Here is a 26,991-nt window from a genome sequence, read left to right on the forward strand (position 1 = left end):
CAGTTCAAGACTGGACTACCGCAATGCCCTTTACGTTGGCCTCAGTCAGTCCTCAATTTCTCGTCTCCAACTTGTACAGAATGCTGCTGCCCGATTTTTAACAAGCACGTCCAGACGTGAACACATTACCCCTGTGCTGTCGTCTCTCCACTGGCTTCCAGTCCGTTTTAGAATGGATTTTAAACTCCTGCCGTTTGTTTTTTAAGCCATTTATGTCTTGGCCCCCTCCTATTTGTCTGAGATTTTAACTTTTCGTAATAGTGGCAGAGCCTTGCGCTCCTCGGGTCAGCTTCTGTTAGAGGTCCCTAGGTCAGGACTTAAACAGTGGGGTGATCGTTCTTTTGCCGTTGCTGCTCCCAGACTGTGGAACAAACTACCCCGACATCCGCACCACTACTGATCTCAGCCTTTTTAAAACAAAGCTTAAGACCCACTTTTTTAAATTATCATTTAATTCTGACCTGGGTAATACGGTCTCTTAAGTGTTCCTTCTTTTGTCTGCTCCTTTCTATGTATTTTTTAAATGGCTTTTAACGTCCAGCAGCACTGCATCACTACAGCACCTTTTTATTGTATCTGTATGTTTTGTATGTCTTACGTATTGTTTTATGACTCTATTGTAAAGCACTTTGGGTATCGTTCGGCTATTGTAAAGGGCTATACAAATAAGCTTGATTGATTGATTGATTGCTTCCCTGGCATGCCTCCGAAATAAGCAGTTGCTATGTACTGTAGATAGCATCTAGATCAACTTGCAGCATTTGCCTCTCCTGAATGAGCATGGAGCCACAGTGGAATGTCGCTTGCATAGTCATTGACTTCGCAGCAATCCCTCATACTGAGCATGCCTGTAGAATCAGAATCAGAAATACTTCAATAATAACAGAGGGAAATTATTTTCGTTACACGCTCCAGATATACAACAACACACACACACACACACATATATATATATATATATATATATATATATATATATATATATATATATATATATATATATATATATATCGAAAGTTACGACTGTAACCACGGTTCTATGAATCCCGGATGACCGCCAGAGGCGGTGCTTAGAGCACTGAATGATCACTCTTGCGCATGCACAGGTCGAAGAATTTTATACAAACATGGTCACATGTGACCCCCGGTGACACCGGTAAGTCCATATAGTCACGTGACAATGACAGCTCAGTCCCTTAATCTTCTCGCAAACAACATGGTGATTCCAAGGGACCGAGCGCTCTGGCGGTCATCCGGGATTCATAGAACCGGAGTTACAGTCGTAACTTTTGTAACTTTCGTTCTATTTCATCCCTACTGACCGCCAGAGGCGGTGCTCAAAGCACTGGACGATTACCAACAGAGTCCTGAGGAATCACACAGAGAGAAACAACCCCGAAAACACGCCCACCTCACTGGGATGATGATGTGTGCTGGGATAGGATCCCCACCAAAGGGTGAAAGTCGGCCAAGTTAACCCTGTAAAACCTAGCAAAGGTATTCGGGGATTACCAAGAGGCTGTTGGACATATAGCCTCCAGAGTGACCCCCGCCATAGTGGCCATGACACACTAATGCTTCTGGTGGAATGGCACGTACACCAGCAGGGGGTTGGCGTACCTGTAGAACATACGCTTGTTCTACCACGTCCACAATCCAACGTGCAAGACGCTGTTTAGAAGGGGACTGCCCTTCGCAGTCGCCCTTCCTGAGTAGCAAACAAACAAATTATCAGACTGCCGCAGAGAAGCTGTGAGTCTGACATATGCCTTCAGTGCCCGAACAGGGCAGAAAGGCCGTATAAAGGCAAGCAAGCTGGAGGGGCACAGTGTGGCCCACAGATGAGGCCACAATAGGAAGAAACGCAACATCAGGCCGGAGAATAACACCAGCTGGATTCCCATGACAACAGGGCTTGTGAATAGACAACACATGTAGCTTCCTGACCCACTTCGCCGAAGCAATGGCAAGGAGAAAGTCTTTTGACACACATTTAAGGCTTGCCTCTGCCAACAGTTCAAACTGAGGAGATCACAGGGCAGCGAGGACGAGAGAGAGGTCTCACACAGGCACAGGGCATGTGGGAGGGTGCAAACATCAGGCACCTCTCAGACACACAAAACACCCTTGTTACAGCCTATCGTTTCTCCACTCACCACCGAATGCCAGCAAATGATGGCAGCAACATAAACTTCCAGAGTGGATGGAGACCAACCTTGAGAAAGCAGTGCTTGAAGGAAGATTAAAATAAGAGAAACAGGACAGTGTACAGGGTCCACATGTCTTGCATGACACCAGATGCTAAACCTTCCACATATGGGTATAAACCAGTTGTGTGGAAGGGGCCCAGGCATTAGTCATCACATGTACGATGTTTCCGTCATACTCTGAAGGAAATGCCAGGCCCCGTAGCGGCCAGACCCAGAGTTTGAGGCGACTGGGATTGGGATGCAGGATCTGACCCCCAGCTGTGACAGAAAGTACTTCCTGTGGGGAAGAGGCATTGGAGAGCTGCAACAGAGCCTGTGCAGCAATGGAAACCAGATTCTCCCTGGCCACCGGGGGGCCACTTGAAGGACCCGATGCCCCTCCTGAAGGACCCTCAGGGGTGTTGGGCCTATCAGGGAAAGCAGTGGAAAAGTGCAGAGCAGCACTCTCGGCCAGTCATGTGCCAGCGCGTCTTGACCCAGGGGACTGGCATTGTCTGCCAGGGAGAACTAAAGTGGGCAACATGTCATCTCTTCGGACTCAAGTAGATCTACAGCTGCTTTGCCGTACCTCTCCGAAAAGACCGCCACTACCTCCGGGTGGAGTCTCCACTCCCCCGGTGGTGGGCGTCCCCGAGACAGAATATCAGCCGGAACATCTGCACCCCTGGAATGTGGGCAGCTCTCAGGCTGGCGAAAAGAGGGGCTGCCCAGGTCAAGAGCTTCTGGGTCAGCCACAGCAATGTTAACAACTGTGTCCCCCTTGATGGTTGATATGAAAAACCACTTAAGTATTGTCCAACCGCACCAAGACATGCCGTCCGCACAGGTCTGGGAGGAAGTGTCGCAATGCCCACTGCACAGACTCCAACTCCAAGGCGTTGATGTGCTGCAGTTTTTCCTGAGGGGACCATGTCCCCCGGGCGATCTGTTGCTGCCATGACACCCCCCATCCTGTGGCGGATGCGCCGGTAGAGAAAACCTCTTGTCGAGACGGCAGTGAACCAAGTTGAACCCTTTGTCATTAATACTGCATTTTGCCACTGAGCCAGTGATGCGAGGCAGTGAGAGGACACCCGCAGTGTCGTGCGATGGCGCAGCATATGAGAAGGCTGTGAACCACATCCGCAGTGGTCGCAGAGACAACAGTCCCAGGGGTATTACTGTAGCGGCAGGAGCCAGCTTGCCCAACAGACGAAGATAACCAATAAAGGGGGTGCACGGCGGGGCATAAAGTCGGGCAGCATTTGCAGAATGCCCTCGACATGCTGAGGCGATAAGCGAACAGTCACAGTGAGGGAGTCCATTGTGATTCCAAGAACGTGACCTCTCGAGATGGAACTAAGTTGCTCTCCTGCCAGTTCACACGTAGACCCAATAGGTCTATATGGTGGAGTAATGTGCTCGTGTCTGCAGTGGCTTGAGCTTCTGTGGGCGCACAGATGAGCCAATTGTCCAAGTAGGGCAGGATCTTTAACCCCTTGGCCTGCAGAGGACACAGTGTCGCAGCCACGCACCAAGCGATATATGTGGGGACAGAGAGACCGAATGGGAGAACCCTGGGCAAGGGCTTGCCCTGAAATGCAAAGCGGAGAAAACTGCCAATGACATGGTGCGATTGGGACATGAAGTATGCATCCCACAGGTCAACCAGGGTGAACCAGTTGCCTGGGGAAGATTGTCTGAAGCACACCCCTGATGCTCAACATGTGGAAAGGGATTGTCTTGAAAGAACATTCAGACCTCTCAGGTCCAAAATTGGGCGGAGGCTGCCAGCCTTTTTTGGGACCAATAAAAATACTTAAGTATAAAAGCTCCCTGGGTCCCACAGGGGGTCAAACAAGCAATATAACACCCTTGGCCAGCAAGGTATCCATCTCGTGGCTCAGAGTCTGAGCTTTTACCTGGTCGCGAATTACCGTCATCCTGACTCGACCAGGAACAGGAGGGCGGTGGTGGAACTGTAGCTCGTAACCCTGGGCAAGTGTAGACACCACCCATGGATCAGAAACGAGAGCGGTCCAGCAGCTGAGCTAGTCCTGGGTAAAGTGTCCCACCGGCAGCTCGGTGATGCACTGGCCATAAGCAGGCCGTGCTTGCCCCACAGAGGGTGTAGTTGGGGCAGGACAAGCGCACGAAAGAGACGCAGAGGCACTCCCAGCAGAATGGTGCAGTCGTCTGCGATGCATGCCGGCTAGCTGCTGTCTGGTACGCGAAGCCTGGGTTGACCGCTCCAAGGCTGCAAGCGCAGCAGAGCCAAATAACTCCCCAGGAACCACTGGAAGGCTCATCAGGGTCCGTCTACAGGCTTCAGTTAGAGGAGACTGAGCCAGCCAACTTGGCTGCGTGCTTGAACAAGGGTAGGCAGGACACGGCTAATTTCCCTTGACAAAAGAGAAAATGCACAAAGAGGTGTGTCCAATAACCCCTGAGTAGGCGCATGAATCGCGAAGCCTCCAGAGAGGCTGAGAGACCCAGTAACAAATGCGACAATGAGTTACCAAGTCGCCCCAATGAGACCCCGAGTCATAGACTCTACAGAGCAGATCATCAGTCATACGGCACTGAGGACGAGGACTACTGGCGATGGGCAAAGCCTGCTCTGGCGCCACAATGAGGGATGCTATGCCATGTTCGACAGAAGGCATATGGCCCAAGCCAAACTCTGGCACGTCTTGCATGGCCGCCAGGGCCCTGCCATCAGAGGTCAGCAGCGAAAAGGCCTTGGTGTCTGCACAACAGGCATGAACTACCTTCACATATTCCGCAGATGGGGACACAAAGGACAACCTAGTAGTAGGACGTCAAAAAGCAGCACTCGAAGCCGCAGATCGGTTCGGTGGAGCATCCAGCTGCAACCGGGCAGGAGCAGTACTCAAAGCGCCCAGTATCAAACTGTCCTCTTCTGACTGAGAGCCAGAAGAGATACGTGAACTGGCTACCGACAGATGCGAGCGAGAGTCAAACTGATCTTGAAAATCAGTGTTAGATGCTGCCAGGAATATAGCATCTTATTCTCAGTCAAGGCTTCTTTTGGGTGATCTGGTCCCAAACAAAAGGGACACAGATCATGCCCATCCTTCGACTGGAGAGGGGTCAAACACGCTCTGCAGTACGGCTTGCCCAGCCAGCATCTCGCGCTCACAGGACTAGGTCAGGTAGAGCTGAAATCGCCACCCTTGACACTTAAGCTGACGAACAAATAGGCCAGGAAACCAGGTCGAGCAGAAAATGCTACCAGGGGTTCCTCATCAGCGTAAAAGGCTGCAAGTAGGACTACGACAACTGTAGCTACGAAAGAAGTACAAACCAGCAAGGTTGCAACATTTAATGAGGCAAGCCGAACACGGCTGCATAATGAATGAAAAAGCAAGCCTGAAAAACGGCTGCTATGTAACAAAATATGGGCAGCCAATCGCGGCTGCACAATGAACAAAAAAGGCAAGCCGAACAAGGCTGCTCGAAGTGGCTACGACGATAAAAACAGGACAACAGCAAACTAACTGGTCGAAATCGGCTAACGTCTTACCACCAGCAATAGGGAAATCGGCGTGGGGAGCGTGTAGATACACACACATACATACATACATATATATATATATATATATATATATATATATATATATATATATATATATATATAAAACTATAGATCTAAATTAAAGTGATAGTGATGATGTGCAAAACAGTGCAAAAAATAAAAATAAAAATTAATAAATGTCAATACATATAGTGGTATTAGTAGGGAAGCCAGCAGCAGAGATTTGTAGGGGGATGGGCCGCAGTATCAAACCTATTGAAAAATGGGTTCAATTCATTGGCCTGGTCCACGTGACCTTCCAACCCCATGCCACCCCCACTCCTCTGGAACCCTGTGATGGCTCTCATACCACTCCACACATCCCTCATGTTGTTTGTCTGAAGTTTATTCTCCAGCTTTCTCCTGTACTTGTCTTTAGCCTCCTTAACTTTACGTTTGAGTACCCCCTGCACTCTCCTCACCTCATCACGGTTGCCATCTCTGAACGCCCTCTTCTTCTCATTCAGAATGGCCTTAATGTCCTTGGTGTTCCACGGTTTATGGTTGGCGTAGCAGGTGACAGTCCGAGGTGGGACAATGCAGTCCACACAGAAGTTGGTGTAGTCCGTGATGCACTCTGTGAGCCCATCGATGTTCTCCCCGTGGGGCTCACAGAGTGCAGGCCAGTCAGTCACCTCAAAGCAGGCCTGCAGTGCCTCATAAGCCTCCTCCAACCACCTCCTCACAGTCCTTGTGGTCGTAGGCTTCCTCTTCACCAGAGGCACATAGCAGGGTTTGAGGTGAACCGGGTTGTGATCTGACCTGCCCAGAGGGGAGAGAGAAGAGATTTATGCATTCTTAATGTTAGCATACATCAGGTCCAGTGTCCTCTCCTCTCTGGTAGGGCGGCTCACATACTGTTTGAAGGTCGGCAGAACTTTGTTCATGGTGACATGGTTGAAGTCTCCCGACATGATAATGAGGGCATTGGGGTGTCGTGCTGTAGTTTGGAGATGGTGGTGTGTATGATGCTGCAGGCAGATGTTGGGTTTGCAAAGGGAGGGATGTACAGGACAGCAATGGGGTCTCTCTAGGCAGATGGTAAGGACGGAGTCCAACGGCCAGCAGTTCAACATCCGGACTACAGAGCTGTTCTTTAATGGTGATGTGACCCGGGTAACACCATCTGCTGTTTGCTAGAATGGCAAGCCCCCCTCCTTTCTGCTTACCACTCTTAGAGTCCCGGTCGGCCCGGACGGTGTGAAAGCCATCCACAGAGACAATCTGGTCCGTAATGTCCTTGTGCAGCCATGTCTCAGTGAAACACATCACACTGTCCATCTTGTTGCTAAGGAACCGCACGTTTCAACAGAGGGGAGACACCGCTTAAATCTTCTCCTCTCAATAAGTGTCATGATTTGTTCTTAGAGGAACCCGGACAGAGCACGCACACACAGAGCTAAAATGGAGAGTTTATTGTAATGGCAGGTGGAACCAGAGATGCAGGACTGAACTGGAGCATAGGTGTAGATGTGTTCAGGAGCTGGCAAGCAGGACCAGAAGCATGGCAGAGAGGGAACTTGGAGACCAGAGCTCAGCAGCAGGATCCACAGCATGGCAGAGAGAGTACTTGGAGACCAAAGCTCAGCAGGATATGAAGCTAGGCTGGGTGAATACTTGCAGATCTGAGTAGCAACAGGATATATAGCTTGACTGGATGGATACTTGCATATCTGAGTAACAACAGGATGTATAGCCTGGCTGGATGAATATTTGCAGATAGATCTGAGTAACAGTAGGATTAGTTGCACAGATAAGGCAGGATATATCCACAGTTGCTGGAGACAGACACAGAGAGCTGGCAGAGAATGTCCAGGGGGGTGAGCACAGAAGCAACTGGTAGGAACAATGGGAGGCTGAGGTTACTGGAGCACAGGAGAGACAGGTAAACCAACAGTTGATGAGGCTTGGAACAGAGAGAAGTCTAATAAGTCCGGTAAACAAGCAGAGGCAACACTACGGACTGAGATGATACAAAAAGGATCCATCAACAGGCTACGCTTAACTTGAGATGCAGAGGTGGCAGGGTTCCAACAGCAAGTAGGGAAAAATTCAGGGAAGAAAAGCGAGGAGTTAGTTGTGTACTGAAGACGGACCAGCAGAGAAGTGAAGGCAGAGGGAGGCTTAAGTAGGGAGGCTGGCAGGTGAAGTGAGTCTGGCTAATTAGTGACTGACAGGTGTGACTAACTGCAGTGGGAGTGAAGGGAAGGCTGAGTAAAAGGGGGAAGGAGGAAACTGAACACTAACAATAAATAAAGCCAGAACATAACTAAACCCTGACAAGGAGGAAGAACTGAAAAATAGTAAACAAACGCCCGACCAAAACTAAACCCTGACAATAAGCCCGTCCCATCTCGACCCTCCATTTATCCCCCGATCTTGCTTTTCTCCTCTGTGAGTTTTCGGTATGTTTTCCTCCAGAGTTCGGGTAGTTTTTCAGCTGGTCGGGCAACCATGGCAGCCGGCATTAGTGCGATCAGCTGTTCTCCGGAATAAACAAAGGCAGCGTGTTCCGGTTGGAGCGGCATGATAAAAACAACTAGAAAAAGCACGGAAACTCTCTGAAAACGACCTTGTTAAAGAGGAAAATACAATACACTGCTGACGGTGGTCAGAGGTGCATGGCAGCCTAGCCTCTGTCAGTCTGCCCCAGGGTAGCTGTAGCTACTAACATAGCTCACCACCATCAGGGTGTGAATGTGTGTGTGAATGGGTGAATAACTGAACTGTAGTGTAAAGCGCTTTGGAGGTCGTCAAGACTAGTTAAAGCGCTATACAAGTACAAGCCATTTACCATTTTACTAATAGAGTTACCATGAAAAGACAAGAGCAATCAAAATGAAATAAAAGTAAGAAAAGTTAAAAAGCAAACTCAAAGGCTGAAGCGATGTAACTGACAGCATGCAGCTTTTGTGCATGTGCACAATATATGTAGTGACAGTGGAGAGGAAAACTCCCCTTTAACAGAAAGAAACCTCCAGCAGAACTAGGCTCAGTGAACAGCTACATATATCCATCTCTGAAAAGTAGATCCTAGATCAGTTTAAAGTATTGGTAAAAGAGAAATTAGGAAAACAAAAATAATCTTTTAAAGGGAATTTATCTTCAGGGTTACAGATAATGTTTAAAGTAAGCTTGCATCGGAAATAAACCGAAAAATACTATTGTTACTAATTGAAGTGTTTACATTCTTCTAAATTGGAAAAAAAATTACTCCAGAACGGAGCAAAACACATTTATGTTTGGCTGCCTAATGAGAGCAATTTAGTTCTACAGTGTAGCTGATTGACACTGCACACACAGGCATTGCTTTGGGCAGTTACCCAAAACTGCCGAAAGCCATGTTTGGGCAGCATTGGAAAGGAAGACACATAAACAGTAGATTAAAGAAATGCAACTTACCTGTCAGTTGTGCCCTGAACAAATTAAATGCATGTGCTGCCAATAGGGAACTGAGAATGGATGTTGAGAAGAAAACTAGCCCAAGTTCGAGCTTATAACTGCAATGCATTTTACGCCCACCCAGTATCCCAGCTAATTCCCTGTAGTTTAATTGATTGTTGGGTGGAAGAGGGTGGAGTTCATCCAGAGTGCCATTTTAATAAGAACTGCAATTGGGCACAAAATGACAAGTGTCTTTCTTTCTTATGTTTCTTCTTCACAGATATTGATGAGTGTGAAAACAAGACAGTGTGTCCTTCGGGTATTTGCTACAATGAGCCTGGAGGTCACAGCTGTGGTTCCTGTCGTCATGGCTTTGTAGGGAAAGGAGGTCACTGCATTGGTAGGTCTTGCACTGTTTTTGTCTATACTCTCTTATGTCCCTCTTCCACTAGTACCAACTCAGAGCGGGTCAGTTCACTTTTTCGCCTTTTTCATTAGTAATTGTTACATTGAACCAATACTATTTTTAGTACCTGCTTGCCTGCAGTTCCAAGTGTTCCAACGTCAGAAGACTGACAGTCTCTGATTGTTTAGTGTCATTAACACTAACATCTTCCACCGTTAAATAATTTTACACTGTGCTTCTTGTATAAGAGCACTAATACAGCAATAATTAGGTAGTGTTACTTTACCTTCACATGTACTCTAGCTCGTATCTTTCCGTTTGATACCACATGTCTCTCTCTTTAATGTACATATCCAGGACACTTCATTTAGCTGCCTGAAGCCTTTTCTGGTACCCCTGTTTTACTCTGAGTCTCACAACAGCCAGAAACAGATCATCTGTCTAGGCTGTTGGTGTATTCGACTGTGTGACCACCTTGCTATTAAAGATCCTGCCCCCATGCTACTCAGTAGGCTCTGTGCACAGGTGTTGTGACATACTTCCGCATTGTCTAAAAGTCGGCACTCCAGTTTCTGGTTTATTTCCTGTCTTCATATCAGAGATAAACAGCGAAATTAGAGTTGCCAAGTCAAAGAAATAAAAATATAATGTGCGTGACAACTTTAGATTTCAGTCAACAATATGTGGGTCTAAGGAGCACTGCTGTGAAGGCAAGGCAAGTTTATCTAGATAGCACTTTTCAGTAACAAGACGATTCAAAGTGCTGTACCTGAACAGAAAAAACATTAGACATAGGAAAAAATAAATAATAAGTAAATTCTTGACTAGACTTCTTTAATACATTGACAAACATACAGAAATACTTAATTGTTTATATTAATAAGAAGAAATAAGGTAAGTATGATCTTGGGGATTTCCGATCTAAAGTAATTTTGTCCAACCTTTTTAAAGCTACAACTAGAATAACTTCTTTTGTTTCATTGTTTCACTTGAACAAGCTTCATCACTAAAAATTCAAAGCTTCATTCTTTTTCTATTCATACATTTGTCTAAGCTACAATTTACGGTCTCTGATCTGAGCTTTTTAAACCACAGCTAAAATGGGAGAATTGTTTCTATTCATAATAAAGTGTCACTGGAATGAGCTTCATCACTAAAAATTCTATGCTTAATTGTTTATATCCATGAAGCTACAACTTGAGGTCTCTGATCTGACCTTTCTGACACTACAGCTACAACAGAAAGCAGCATAGTAAGGGAAGAAAACCACAATACAGGCGGTGTGTGTGCCTGTTTTAGTGTAATCTTGCATGTGTGTCTATATGTGTGTCTTAGAGTGTAAACTGTTGCAGATGGTTCTTGCAGCTAAACTCTAGCTGTGTCTCAATTTGGCGGCTGCGTCCTTCGAAGGACGCATTTTAAGGCCTGTGACGTCACAACGATGCGCGGAGGCTGTCCCATTTGGCAAAAATTCTGAGGATGCTTAAAATGCAGCTTTCAAATGCGTCCTCCTTTTCCCCGAATTCCGAGGATGCACCGCTACCATCCTTAGTGGCCTCGCCTGCCATAAGATTTCCCGAGGTGCTTTGCTCGCTTATTTTTTTTTAGTAGTTGAAGAAAAAAAAGAAAGAAGGCGGATTTTCATCAAGACTGGAAAGCAGCAGCAGCGCTGGCAGTAGTGCTGAGTACAGCTTTAAATGTAAGTAGTTTGTTTTTATTTTATTTTTTAACTGAACATTATTAAAATACATGACGGTAACGGAGCCACCGGAATTTGTAGGACCAGCTAAAGCTTAGAGCTAATCTGTTGATACGAGACGTTCAACAACATTAAAAGCCTTCATAAAAATGTCACAATTTTTGATTTTAACCTACATCTTATTGTAACTGCGCTGATAACTGTGTCCCTCACAAATTCGATCAATTTATTCTCATACAGTTTATTACAAATGATTAGAACTGTCAAAGCTTAATGCAGCTGAAGAAATAACATCAGTCCAGCTGTACTGGGCTGTCAATACTGCAAAAGTTTTGTTTGAATACTCAATAACGTATAGTTAATTTACAGTACAGTATAATAGGGTTTAAAGTATAATTCACTTGAAGAACAATACCGGCGTAATTATACAGAACAGTCATTTTTCCTGTTGACATAACAGAAATATGCTTTACATGTCATTTTGTTCTAGGGAGCAGGGAGCATACAGAGGAGTTGATAAAACTCCGTGGGCAAAATGACCACCTCTTTACCGGGGCCAAAAATACTGCTGCAGTCGGATGGAGGTAAAAATTGAGACATAATTCCATATACATGTTGCATTTGTATGTAAAAGTCACACAAGTTCAAAGAAGTCCTGTTCAAACACCAACGTACAAATATAATCTTTTGATCACATCAAATGATGCCCAGATGTCACTTTTTTTAATCTTATAGTTGTGATAGTAGGGATCCTTGTGTGTTTATCTCTTCTCATTTCTCTTGTTTAGAACAATCCTGCAAAAAACGGGCCTGGAGGGTGAAGTTGAGCCACAACAGGCCAAAAAAGAGTGGGACAACTTGAAAAAAAAAAAAATACAAAGGATGTTCAGGTTTGGCTAATGTAATGAAATACACACACACACACACACACACACACACACACACATATATATATATATATATATATATATATATATATATATATATGAAACACTCCTTTTTTCTAGCTTCAAAGAAACACTACAGAAAATCTGTTGACACAAATTGTTTTCCTCTACTTTAGGAATGCAAAGATCCAGGGACAGGGCAGGAGGTCAGTGGGAAGCCTACTGCTGCCACCCGGCCATGGTTTATCCTCAGGTTCTGTGTTGCTGTTATTGTTAAATTAAATTAATAAATTGTTTATAAAAGTTATTGTTGTTTGTGTGTTCTTAAAGTCTTTTAACCTGTTACATTATCTGTTTCATCACTTCTTTACAATTTAAGTAAACTTAGAACAACTTCTCAGTGACATCAATTTATTTATTTATTTATTTTTTTTTTTTTTTTTTTTTTTTTTTTTTTTTTTTTTTTTTTTTTTCCCAGTGTCCTGTCTAGCACTATGGCAATAGGAATTGATATCTCAATGCCAGATGGAGCTCGACAGATTTTGCTTTTACAAGTGGAGCAAACAGCTTTCGCCATAGTGCTCCACTTGATTTATGCTTGTAAATAGCTTTATTATGATTCCTGCAAGGAGAATTTCAAATTATATGGACATGACAATGGGAGAGTAAAGGAAGAACAAAAAGTGAAAGAAAAGAAAAAAAAAGAGTAGAGGTGAAAGAAAGAGGAGATAAAAGGAAGAGAATGATAAAATGTCCTCTGTCTGCTCCATCACCTGGAAAGAGACACAAAAAGAACAGCACAACCAACAGACATAAAGCAACAGATACACTCTAATAACACCTAGATGCCATTACTAAATCATATATATTATTATGTAAGCTGACATGTGTAATGTGATATTTGAAAAAAGAAAGTGACACAACATAAATAAATAAATAAATAAATTATAAGATTACTGTATATAAGTGAACACTTAATACCTGGACCCAGCACCAGTGGGAGATGTGAAAGTGCACTAGTTTAGGTGAAGATTATCCAGAAATAGCTTGATAGTGATTGTGGAGAACCAAAGACCCACCTTCCCCGAGCACAGAGGCAGGCGTCAGGGGACCCGTAACCCCGGACTCCCAAAGGGGTCCCTAAAGCAGGTCGCCCAGGAGGGGCCGACACAGGATATCTGCAACCCCCCCCCCCCAAGGAAGGAGCAGAGACGACCCCGAGGAAATCCCCCAGCCACCGCAATGCCGACGCCCTCAAGAGCCGCGGAGACGAGCCCGTGGGCTCCGCCGGCAGCCAGCCCCGCTGAAGTGGTCCCGGCCATGGGCCCTGAGGGCCAGAGGCCCCAGGGGCGCCCCGCCCCCGCGACAAGGGCCCCGGCCGCCCCCCGGGGGGCCAGGCCCCGCGAAGAGGCCGCCAGGAGCGGGCCGGCGCACGCCCGGGAACCCGCCCCAAACCCGAAGCCAACTAATGCGCCAGGGGGCCAAGGCGCCCGCCAACGAAGTGGAGGAGGGCAGGACGTGGGGGGATGGGCTCCGCACCTATCGGAGACTTGAGATGTTCTTGGGAGAGGGAGCGGACCACACCCATACCTGAAGAAAAAAAAAAAAAAAAAAAAAAAAAAAAAAACTCATTCACCCCATCCCTCCCTTGTGCCCCACTCGCCACACACAGAAAAAAAAAAAAAAAAAAAAAAAAGACGCTGTACACACATTCCCACATAACACTCACATCCAACACTGACCAAAGGGGGGGGGGGGACACCCCAAATCGACTATACGACTGCTTGTGCCCGACCCCCGGCCCCGGCCCCCGACCAGACGCCCCCCGGACCGGGCCCCCCCAAGAGGGCGGGCCAACACGACCCGCACGAGCCACCCGGCCAGAGCCCCCCCCTCCCCCTAAATACCTAATAAACCCACTCCCTCCCCCCACCTTACCCTTGCCATCCCTGCCCCCCGCCCCCTGGGGGGAGCGGAGGCATCAGCCCCAGACCTGGTAGGCCGCTGACTGCACACCGCAGCCCCCCGCCAAGACCCCGGACACAGTGGCCCGCACCTCCTCCAGGCCCCAGACTCCTTGCCTCCATCGGAGAACGGGGGTGTGCAGAAGACCCCGACCCTCCCTACGCCTGCTCAAATGTTGTGTTGTTGCATGTTGTTCTCAAGTGCGTTTAAAAACTGGGAGCGCCGAAGGGGATGCACGGCACAGCCCACCCCCCTTTCGGAAGGAAGCTGTTGCCAGCGCACCCCTTCCGTGTGACTGCCCAGAACCCTCAATGTCTAAGTGGGAGAGGAGGTGAAGGGAGCCGTCCGAGGTGAGGCCCACACAACATAAGCCCCCTCCCAGACGTCTTCCCCCCACCCCCCCCCTACCATGGCCTATATGAGTGTGTGATGTGAAAAATGTTTGAAGTGAAAGTGTCTAAGATGCAAAATAAAATTGGGGAGAGGGGCGTCACCAGAAAGTGGCAACCTCCAGTAACGCCCCCTCCCTCATGACCTGCATGTGTGGCGGCGTGATGGAGCAGGCAGAGGGAGGAGTCCGGGGATGGGGAGCAAATGACTGGGAAGCCAACCCAGGGAGCCAGCTCCCCTACTGACTCCAATAGGCACCCCCGCTCCCCGAAAGCCCCACCTAGAGAAGGGGGCCTCGCCAGCGGCACCACCGTAGCCCGGGGGCCAGGGAGAGGCCGCAGGGCCCGCCAGCCAACCACCCACCAGGACCAACACCCACCAAGCCTACTTAAACTAAATAAATAAATAAATAAATAAATAAATAAATAATAATAATACTAATAATAATAATAATAATAATAATAAGAGGGGGGGACCCTGGCCAGCCGGCCCGCACGAGCCACCCCAACCCCACCCCCCAGGTGAAACCCGCACCGGAAGACGACACAGACCAGGACCGGGACAGGGGGCCGGACACAAGCCCACCAGAACGTCAACCCCCCCCAACCCCCCCCCCCCCCCCCCACCCGTGGATTAATCCCTCCCCAACACTAACGTTCAAACAACTCAACATACATTGGACAGTAGACATCCAGGCTGGGTAGATCCCTACTCCCCCTCCTTTCCCCCTCCCCCCACTGGCAGAGTGCCTTTCCAATAAAGGAGAAGAGCATCTGCCCAGAGGTGTTAATGACCATGCCCCCCTACCAGCTCAACGGGCCCCGAGGCCCCCCAGCGCACCAGAGGCCCCGTGCAGGGGCGGACACCCGGGCGCGCGCCGGCCCACACCAAAAGCGGCACACCCCCCGGAACCGGAACCCCCGAGGCCCCGCCGGGGCCCGCGCCCGAGGGCGGCGCGCCCCAGGGACCCCAGACCCCCAGACCCACCCCGGCCCCACCCAGCGGCAGCACAGCTACCAGGTCAGTAACCCACGTCCGTCAACACGCAGCTCCCAAAGAGCGCCGCAAGCGGCTGCTGTAGGCCACCCGTAGGCCTCCCAAACTCCTCCCAGATGGGGGCAACAGACCCCGGAGCCGGATCCACCAGGCGCCCTACTCCAAGTGCCCCCAGGGCCCCAGGAACCCCTCCATCCAGCCACTGCGCCCTGCAGGAAGCAACCCACCGCCCCCTATTCCACTAAGTGATGGTGTTGATCAGAGGAGCCCAAAAAGACCAATCAGATGTGGAAGCAGATGCTGTCTCTAGATTAATATGATCCAACAAAAGATCTCTATACTGATTGATACTGAGATTTTGTTTACTTTTCCAATTCATGAGGATAGTTTTCTTTGCGATGCATAAAGCAGTAAAAACCATGTAAACTATTTCTTTTTTCAGAGGACTTTCCTCAAAATTACCGAGCAGGCAAACTGATGGGGATGGTGTAATCTTACAGCTCAAGCACCTTGATAAGTCCTTACATATCTGTGTCCAGAACCTCTGGACTGGTGTGCATAACCATAACGCATGAAAATAATTATCAGGATGATTGCCTATGCAGTGTGGGCAGATATTAGATTGTGCCAGACCCATCTTGAATAATCTTTGTCCTGTATAATGTACTCTGTGAAGGATTTTGTATTGTATTAGTTGTAAGTTGGTGTTTCTAGTCAATTTGAAAGTTCTTAGACATGTCTGAGCCCAGAAATTTTGTTCAAAGGTGCCTGATAAATCTTTTTCCCACTTCATTATAGGAAGAGATATCGAATCATCTATTTTAGTCAGTGTCCTGTATGATTTAGACAGTAGTTTGGGGGGGGTTAAATCTAAGAACTCCATTATATTAGTTGGGACTTGTAAACCACCATTAATATGCTTATATTTATTTTTAATTATAGATTTAAGTTGTTCATATTCCAAGAATTTATTTTTACTAATGCCATATTGCATATTTAGTTTAGCAAAATTGATGAACTCGGTTCCGTCAAGTAGATGTTCCAGATATTTAATACCTTTATTCTTCCAGTATGTAAAGTTTATCATTTTATTATTTTGTAGGATATCAGGGTTATTCCAGATAGGTGTACGACTGCATGGGATAAGGGATGACTTTGTCATTTTGAGGAACTCCCACCATGCTGTCAGAGTAGAACTAATGTTGATATATTTGAAGCATGTATGCCGTTTTATATTTGAGCTTATAAACGGCAGATCTGAAATCATGATATTATTGCACATTTCCTGTTCTATATCTAACCAAGGCTCATCTAAAAGACTATTTTTTATCCATTTAGAGATGTATTGTAGCCTATTTGCTAAGTAATAGTTATGGAAGTTAGGCAGATCTAATCCTCCCCTGTCTTTAGTCTTCTGTATTGTCTTTAAGCTAATACGTGGGGGTTTATCTTTCCAAAGAAATCTAGAAATGGCAGAGTCTAGAGATTTAAACCAGTCAGATGATGGTTTATTGGGGACCATTGAAAATAAATAATTAATTTTAGGTAGGACCATCATTTTTATTGAAGCTACCCTACCCATAAGTGTGATTGGAAGCGATTTCCATCTTTCAAGGTCCTCTTCTATCCTGTTTAAAAGTGGGGCATGGTTAAGTTTAAGTAAATCTGTTAATTTATTCGACACAGTAATACCTAAATATTTAATATTTCCTGATTGCATTTGTAAATTTAGGGAGTTTTCGAGAGAGCAATTAATTGACAGTACCGTAGATTTAGACCAGTTTAACGAGTAATCTGATACTTTGGAGAAAGATTCTAGTATTCTAATTACTTGTAAAAGAGAATTATTTGAATGCTGGAGATAAAGTAATACATCATCCGCGTACAGACTAATCTTGTGCTCTATTTTCATGCATTTTATACCTTTTACAGCTTTTGTTTGTCTGATAGTTGCTGCTAGAGGTTCTATAAAGATGGCAAAAAGTGATGGAGAAAGAGGGCATCCTTGCCTGGTGCCCCTCTGTAGACAAAAACTGGAAGATATTTGATTATTTGTCCTGACACAGGCTGTTGGAGAATTGTATAGAATTTTTAACCAGTTTATGAATAAATCGCCAAAACCGAATTTATGAAGAGTAGCGAATAAAAATTTCCAATTTACTCTATCAAATGCTTTTTCTGCGTCTAAAGACAATATATTGGTTTTAATGTTTTTACTGTAGGAATAATCAATTAAATTAAGTAATCGGCGTGTATTTGTGGATGACTGCCTTCCTCTGATGAAACCAGTTTGATCTGGATGTATTATGAGAGGAGTTACTTTGTCTAATCTTTTTGCTAAAGCTTTACAGATTATCTTAATATCCACATTAATTAAGGATATGGGACGATAACTAGTGGGCAACACAGGATCTTTGTCTGGCTTGAGCAGAAGGCTGATGGTGGCAGAGTTCATATTAGCTGGAAATCTACCTTTTTCCTGTATTTCCAATTTATTTTTAGAGAAACAAGTATTTACAATAAACTATCAAAAACATTTTAACTATTTACATTAGATTTTAAAAGTAACTACTACAACTATTTACAGAAGATATAAAATAAATATTACTAAAGAACATATATACAATTTTGACTGAGCAGGAGTCCCTGGTGGTGCTGCTGGACTGGATGGGATGCCACACAGATGACCTTGGAGTCTTCTGACTGCGAGTGGGACATCATCTGGGGGATGGGGGATGCCTCTCTACACTGTTCACCACATCGTCCATCAGGGTTTGCAGGGCTGACCCAACTGACCGCTGCCATGTTCCTAAAAATGTTTAAGAAGATGCAGAAAATGACTATACTACAACTGTTTTCATAACCCTTACATGAGAAAAGCTAAAAAGTGATTATACTTGCCATCTAAATGTAATCGTGGTCGGATAGAACCTCCTCCAGGGCAGACACCTCGGCAGACAGCTGGTCCCGCCAGGGAGCACCACTGACTGCCTCCAACACGTTCTCCACCTCCTCATCCTCTGGCATGTCGTCCTGCACTTCATCGTCTGGGGCCATGATGTCACCGGCTCCCAGGCAGATGTTGTGCATTTAAGTTGATGCAGCAGTACATCGGCCTTGTCTGGATAGAGACATGAAGATTAAGAACAACAGGATTAGATGATAGCAATTTCATCTTAGCTGATATAATTCTAGTGAATGTTAACCGCTTAACGCCTGGTGTTGCTAATTTGTGACCAAACAATTCTGGCCTTTACTTATTTTATTTCATCTAGATCCACTATTTAACATTTTTTTTTACGTTATATATTTAGATTTATTTTTCCTGTATTATTTTTTCGTTATATAATTACAAATAAAATCAGGCAGTAAGGGGATAACAATTTAGACAAATAATGATTTATTTCTCAATATTAGTTTTATTTGGCTTCTCAACACATTAGTGATAGTGAAAGTAGTGATTTAAATCAGTTATTTACAGGGTTTGTACACATTTAACTATTCAATTCAAATTACTAAAGTTACAAACATAAGCTTATATAAAGTCTTACAAATACATATAACATTTTATATTTAAACATTCGTCAATCTGCTGACAAGCGTTTGTTTAATAACTGGTATATTATGATCATTAGCAGGCCCCTGTGGGTGAAAATAATAGCAGGTAAATGTTACCTCTCCACTGCGCTCTCCCAGCCTGAGAAAAATTCGTCGCCGGTTTTGCTGCTGCCGAAGCTGTCTAAACAGACTCTCCTCCTCCAATAACAAGTAAATAATAAAAAAATTCAATATCCATTTTTTTGCGTCGTTTATCGGCGCTGGTGCTGGTTTTCCCCGGGCTTGGGGTAGACGTGATGACGTCGTGTCGCAACCAGGAAGTGCTCCAAAGGCTAGACCGTCCCATTTACCAACGGCTGAGGATCCTCCGGAGCATCCTCCGCTGGCTGGGTCCTCCTAAGGCTGAGTAGGCTGGGTCCTTCGAAGGACGCAGCCGCCGAATTGAGACACAGCTTCTGATAGTGATGACATTATCAGAAAGTCCAGTAGTGCTGTGTTCAGGTCACAGATATCACAGAGCATGTTGTTTACATAACATCCAGGAGAAAATTAAAGTTGTTTCCCTTTCAAGATCGACGGGGAGGCCTAATTCTGATAACAGCATTTGTTTTGGGCAGGCAGACTTGTTTTTCTGTCTGCCTTTAAATTGTCATTGGTTCTTCTCAATAGCAATTCCAAACAGCCAAAATTGTGGTCATTCTGCCAGCTTCCAGGTTCCAGCTTTCACCAAGGCCATTTTCATTCTGCCAGCAAATTCAAGAACCACACCTGGCCAGCACTTCTGCTTACACAGCATTTTCAGTCTGAGTGCTGGCAGTGGACACCTCCCTCACATAGATCAGGCATATATATATATATATATATATATATATATATATATATATATATATATATATATATATATATATATATACTAACCCTAAAGTAGAATCCATAACAGAAATAAACCCAGAGGCAGGAAAGAGCTACTTAACCAAATAATAAACATAAACCAGAACAGAACATGACAGTATGTGTGTCTTGTCTTTGTCTGCATCCACATTAGAAGCAGTGTGTGCCCTGTAGTGGCCTTCACCATCAAGCAGTAGTGTGAACTGTCCAATGGCTACCATGAGTTCATCCTTGCATTCTCCAATGGTCAGCTTGTTAACAGTGTTTCATATCTCCATGCAGACCATCTGATATTATGAAACTTACCCAGTTTCACAAAGGAGATCACATTTTCTTCACACAGCTTCTTCAGTGCAGCATTTTTTTGCACCCCCTTTTTGTAAGTAAAACTGCAGCAGCTTGACCACGGTGCGATTAAATGCCTCACAGTAAGGAACGGTGCGATCAGCCGATTTTGTGCAATTCTCCAGTGTGTGCGCAGTGCACAAAATGTGCACAAGGGAGTCTCCAACTGCAGCAAGTTCCCTGAGCTTTGGCATAATGACATCGTACATACCGACGTTGACAGCAGCCCCGTCTGTGCACACCGCAACCAATTTTGTTGTTCAGTTATCCAAGCCTGTGTCCTGGTCTTACAAGTCTGTGTGTTATAGCCTGCGCGGTTTGGTCAGCACCCAGTTTAATTAGTCCGAGAAAGTCAGAGGTAAACTCTCCGTCGCTGGACACAGACACAATATAAACGATTTCCTGCTCAGTTTTTGTGATGTCCTCAGATCCATCAAAAAGCAGCCCTGATGGTGTGAGCATGCTTTGCATGATTCGTGTGCCACCTTCACGTGAAAGATATGCACATCCGACATTTACTCCTAGCTGCTTCAGTAAGGGAATATCCTTGGAATAGGAAGACATGGGACGTGCGTGTTTAGCTTTATGGAATGCGAGGAGAAACATATCATGGAGAGCTTGCCACTGTTCTTCATTCAGTTTTTCTCGCCATCTGGCAAGTGAGCGACTGGACATTTCTTGTCTTGTTTATTAGCAATGGCTTGCACCACATTCACGTGCTCCTTGCTCTTTTCATGTTTGTCAAATAAAGGATGGTTGAAATTCTTTGAGCCTTTATAGAACGCACCTGTTTTGTCTGCTAGATTTGGATGCGAGCGGCAACTCTTGCACCACATTTCAGTGCGCTCCTCGTCGGCTTCAAGCACAGCATGTCTTGGAGCCGCTTTTCTGAAAAAAGTATTTTCTTCGGCTCCGGTCCAGTTTGGCGTGTCTTTGTAGGTGGCTGAACGCCAAAGAAGCTGCTTAATGTTTGCTGTTTTTTGGACATCTTCTACAGTAGTTCAAACAGGTGTTGATAAGCTGACGGTCAAGTAGTATGCAAATGCACGTAGTAATTTGTGACGCCCATGCGTACCAGTTATGTGCACCCCTATATATATATATATTAGGGCTGGGCAAGTTAACGCGTTAATTTCGCGTTAATTCATTAGACTATTAACGGCGATATTTATTTTATCGCGCATTAACGCATGTTGCTCACATGCTTTCAGTCAGTGTCAGTCAGCAGGCGCGCTGACTGCAGCGCGCTGTCACGGCAGCACTCTCCCGCTCCCCCTCCCCTCTCGTACATGGCTCAGCGGCGCCAGCCAATCAGCACGCAGGCTCTGCCTGGCCCGCCCACTCAGTTCTCACACAAACTTAACAAACAAACAGCTGAGAGAGACCGCAGCAGCGAAAAAACATGAACAGGGGAAGTAGCACCGTTTGGCTTTATTTTAATACCGGAAATGAAATCAAGCTGTATGTTTTGTAAAAAGCCGGTTCATTTCAGTGGAAACACAACAAATTTATCTAAGCACGTGAAAAAACATGAAAACGTCGAGCCCCAGAAACGGAGAGAGGAGACGAAACTTCTCTCATTGCCCCGACAGACCCACAGACGTCTCTGACTGAGGCGTTTCAGTCCTCCAGGGAACATCCAGGTAGATCAGTGGATGGATGGATGGATGGATGGATGGATGGATGGATGTTACTGGAGCCCACACATAACATGTCATTAAGACCTTGAAAGAACCCAGTACATATATTAAAAAGTGTTATTTAAGATAAGATAACATTAGCTAATCCTTTTTTTATCCCACGACGGGGAAATTTATAGGATTAAAGCAACAGGCAGGTGCACACAACACAGACAAAATTACATAAGGATTGAAATATATAAGAGGTGGATTAGCGAAAAAACACTGAACATAACATTATTATTATTATTATTATTATTTAATTGTAATAATAAAATAAAAACCACAAAACCCAAAAGGTCAACAGTTTCATGATACATGAAGCTTAGGGACTGGCTAATATACAGCAGGTCAAAAAAGGCCATATTTTGGCTGCAGTGCTTGCTGTTCTCTTATGAAGAAAAGATCAAGTAGTGCACTAAATTCAATAGATGGGTTGAAAATATCCAGTATAAAATAAGTGCTACAAATGTTACAACACTTTTGTTCATATGGCAGCAGAACATTAAAATAAAAGTGCTCTTTACACTACTTTTGAATTCATTCTTGGAGTTTGTAAATACAATGCGATTAATCGCGATTAATCGCGATTAATCAGGGCGATTAATCGCGATTAAATATTTTAATCGTTGCCCAGCCCTAATATATATATATATATATATATATATGTATGTGTATATATATATATAAATGTATGTATGTATGTGTATATATATATATATGTATGTATGTGTATATATATATATATGTATGTATGTGTGTATATATATATATATATATATATATTCAATTCAATTTTATTTATATAGCGCCAAATCATGAAACATGTCATCTCAAGGCACTTTACAAAATCAAGTTCAATCATATTATACAGATTGGGTCAGATTATACAGATTGGTCAAAAAATGTCCTATATAAGGAAACCAGTTGATTGCATCAAAGTCCCGACAAGCAGCATTCACTCCTGGGGAACCGTAGAGCCACGAGGAGAGTCGTACGCATTGTACATGGCTTTGCTGCAATCCCTCATTCTGAGCAAGCATGAAGCGACAGTGGGAAGAAAAACTCCCCATTAACGGGAAGGAAAACCTCCGGCAGAACCGGGCTCAGTATGAACGGTCATCTGCCTCGACCGACTGGGGTTACGGAAGACAGAGCAGAGACACAACAAGAGAGACAAAAAAGCACAGAAGCACACATTGATCTAGTAATCTGTTCTACATTAGATGGTAGTAGCGGGTGAGCCGTCTTCTCTGGATGATGTCACAGTTAACAGAACGCCAGACCAGGTGTACCTACTATGAAGAAAAAGAGAGAGAGCAAAAAGTTAAAAGCTGAAATGACGACAGTCATTTCAATGTAATACAATGCAAAACTGGAGAACAGTAGACTGAAGAACAGTAGAAATCAGTAGAGTGAGAAAATTAGACCCTGATGTCCTCCAGCAGCCTAGGCCTATCACAGCACAACTATAGAGATAGCTCAGGGTATGAGCCACTCTAACTATAAGCTTTGTCAAAAAGGAAAGTTTTAAGATTAGTCTTAAAAATAGATAGGGTGTCTGCCTCACGGACCAAAACCGGGAGTTGGTTCCACAGGAGAGGAGCCTGATAGCTAAAGGATCTGCCTCCCATTCTACTTTTAGAGACTCTAGGAACCACCAGCAGACCTGCAGTCTGAGAGCGAAGTGCTCTGTTAGGAACATACGGGGTAATCAGAGCTCTGATATATGATGGAGCTTGATTATTAAGGGCTTTATACGTTAGAAGGAGAATTTTAAATTCTATTCTTGATTTAACAGGAAGCCAATGAAGGGAGGCTAAAATTGGAGAAATATGATCCCTCTTGTTGATTTTCATCAGGACTCTTGCCGCAGCATTTTGAATCAGCTGAAGACTTTGAACTGCATTTTGTGGACTTCCTGATAGTAAAGAATTACAATAGTCCAGCCTTGAAGTAACAAATGCATGGACTAGTTTTTCAGCATCACTCCTGGACAGAATGTTTCTAATTTTGGCGATATTCCTGAGGTGAAAAAAGGAAACTCTGGAAATCTGTTTAATATGGGATTTAAATGACATGTCTTGGTCGAAAACAACACCAAGATTTTTAACTTTATTACCAGAGGCCAAGTTAATGCCATCCAGATTAAGTGATTGATTAAGAAGTTTATTTTTTGAAGACTCTGGCCCAAAGATTACAACTTCTGTCTTGTCAGAATTTAAATGCAGGAAATTTAAAGTCATCCAGCTTTTGATGTCATCAAGACATGACTGCAGTCGAAGTAACTGATTGGATTCATCAGGATTTATGGATAAATATAGCTGAGTGTCATCAGCATAACAGTGGAAATTAATCCCATGCTGTCTGATAATTTAGCTAATCGGAAGCATATATATAGTAAATAGAATTGGTCCAAGGACTGAACCCTGTGGTACTCCACAAGTGACCCTAGAGTTTGAGGAAGATTTATTATTAACATGAACACACTGGAATCTGTCCGACAGATAAGATTTAAACCAGCCTAATGCTTTTCCCTTAATCCCTACAGTATGCTCAAGTCTTTGTAGGAGAATATTGTGATCAACTGTATCAAATGCAGCACTGAGATCTAACAGGACAAGTATAGACACAAGTCCATTATCTGAGGCCATGAGAATATCATTGGTGACCTTTACCAGAGCTGTTTCAGTGCTATGATGAGCTCTGAAGCCTGACTGAAACTCCTCAAGTAGGTCATTACTTTGTAAATGTTCACATAGTTGATTAGCAACTACTTTCTCAAGAATTTTAGATAAGAAAAGAAGATTAGATATAGGTCTGTAATTTACTAACTCATCTTGATCAAGAGATGGTTTCTTAAGTAAAGGTTTAATAACAGCTACTTTAAAAGCCTGTGGTACATATCCATTTACCAAGGATAGATTAATCATGTCTGAAATAGGACCACTGATCAGAGGGAATACCTCCTTAAACAACTTGGTTAGGATTGGGTCTAACATACAGGTAGAAGGTTTAGATGAGGCTAAACTTTTAGATAGCTCAGAAAGCTCTACTGCTTTTAAACAGTTCAGACACTGCACAGGTTCTAAGGATTCCTCCAATGCTGCCTCACTTACTGAGGACGAGGTAATCATGTTTGGGAGGATGCCAATTATTTTATTTTTAATGGAATCAATTTTATTTATGAAGAATCCCATAAAATCATTACTGCTAAGAGCTAAGGGAATGGATGGATCAACAGAGCTGTGGCTCTGGGTAAGTTTGGCAACTGTACTGAATAGAAATCTAGGATTATTCTTATTCTCCTCAATTAATGATGAAAAATATGCTGCTCTAACTCTGCGAAGGGTCTTGTTATACAACAATAGACTGTTCTTCCATATTAGGTAGGATTCCTCTTGGTGTGTAGAGCGCCATTTTCTCTCCAATTTCCTAACATTGTGCTTCAAGGAACGCAGCTCTGAATTAAACCAAGGAGCCAGCTTCCTGTGAATAATCACCTTCTTTTTCAAGGGAGCTACATTGTCTAATGCAGAACGCAATGACGAAGTCATACCGTTTACAAAGACATCTATTTGTGAATTGGAAGAAACAACATTGCTGCCATCTACGGGGAATTTCTGCAATACGTAGGATATTAAGAAGGGGACAGACTCTTTAAGTTTTGATACAGCATTATCCGATAAAGATCTACTATAATGGAACCCTCTTTTGGGGGTGGAGAACTCAGTTAGATTAAACTCAAATGTTATTAAAAAATGATCAAATAGGACAGGGTTGTGAGGAAATACTGTTAATTCTTCACAATCAATGCCATATGTCAGCACAAGGTCTAAAGTATGGAGCCAAGAGTGCGTCGGTTTATGCACATTTTGAGCAAAACCAATTGAATCTAGGATAGTTTTAAAGGCTACACTAAGGTTATCACATTCTGTGTCAACATGGATGTTAAAATCACCCTCTATAATAGCCTTATCAGTATTTAACACCAAATCAGATAAGAAATCTGACGACTCATCCAAAAATTGAGTGTAATGGCCTGGTGGACGATACAAAACAACAAACAGAAGAGGTTTTATTGCTTTGCAGTTTGGATGAGGGAAACTGAGGGTTAAATGTTCAAAAGAACTGTAGTTATTAATTGGCCTGGGACTAATTAATAAATCAGACTGAAAGATGGTTGCCACTCCTCCTCCTCTTCCCACAGATCTGGGAATGTGGAAATTTGAATAATTGGAGGGAGTTGACTCATTTATACTAACGTAATCCTCTTGTAGCCAGGTTTCTGTGAGACAAAACAAATCAATCTGTTTATCAGAAATCAATTCGTTAACTAACAAAGTCTTTGGACTTTGTATGCGTATATATATATATATATATATGTATATATTAGGGCTGGGCAACGATTAAAATATTTAATCGCGATTAATCGCCCTGATTAATCGCGATTAATCGTGATTAATCGCATTGTATTTACAAACTCCAAGAATGAATTCAAAAGTAGTGTAAAGAGCACTTTTATTTTAATGTTCTGCTGCCATATGAACAAAAGTGTTGTAACATTTGTAGCACTTATTTTATACTGGATATTTTCAACCCATCTATTGAATTTAGTGCACTACTTGATCTTTTCTTCATAAGAGAACAGCAAGCACTGCAGCCAAAATATGGCCTTTTTTGACCTGCTGTATATTAGCCAGTCCCTTAGCTTGATGTATCATGAAACTGTTGACCTTTTGGGTTTTGTGGTTTTAATTTTATTATTACAATTAAATAATAATAATAATAATAATAATAACAATAATGTTATGTTCAGTGTTTTTTCGCTAATCCACCTCTTGTATATTTCAATCCTTATGTAATTTTGTCTGTGTTGTGTGCACCTGCCTGTTGCTTTAATCCTATAAATTTCCCCGTCGTGGGATAAAAAAAGGATTAGCTAATGTTATCTTATCTTAAATAACACTTTTTAATATATGTACTGGGTTCTTTCAAGGTCCT

General features: G+C 44.0%; 1 protein-coding gene and 1 long non-coding RNA gene across 3 annotated transcripts in view; both read left to right on the top strand.

The window, feature by feature from the left end:
- ltbp1 (latent transforming growth factor beta binding protein 1) overlaps positions 1–26,991 on the top strand; it is a 300,540-nt gene that overhangs the window by 175,986 nt on the left and 97,563 nt on the right. Inside the window, exon 16 of the mRNA XM_036130647.1 lies at positions 9,452–9,571. Coding sequence (XP_035986540.1) covers positions 9,452–9,571 — 120 coding nt within the window. The remainder of the gene's footprint in view (positions 1–9,451; positions 9,572–26,991) is intronic.
- Positions 11,294–12,470, top strand: LOC118560041. Of its 2 annotated transcripts, none has more exons than XR_004929029.1 (3): positions 11,294–11,860; positions 12,065–12,177; positions 12,340–12,470. It is a non-coding gene; the product is annotated as an uncharacterized LOC118560041 (long non-coding RNA). The 2 variants fall into 2 exon arrangements; XR_004929028.1 differs by having other exon boundaries at positions 12,065–12,166.

Source organism: Fundulus heteroclitus, unplaced genomic scaffold (assembly GCF_011125445.2).
Source record: "Fundulus heteroclitus isolate FHET01 unplaced genomic scaffold, MU-UCD_Fhet_4.1 scaffold_37, whole genome shotgun sequence".
Classification (NCBI taxonomy): Eukaryota; Metazoa; Chordata; class Actinopteri; order Cyprinodontiformes; family Fundulidae; genus Fundulus; species Fundulus heteroclitus.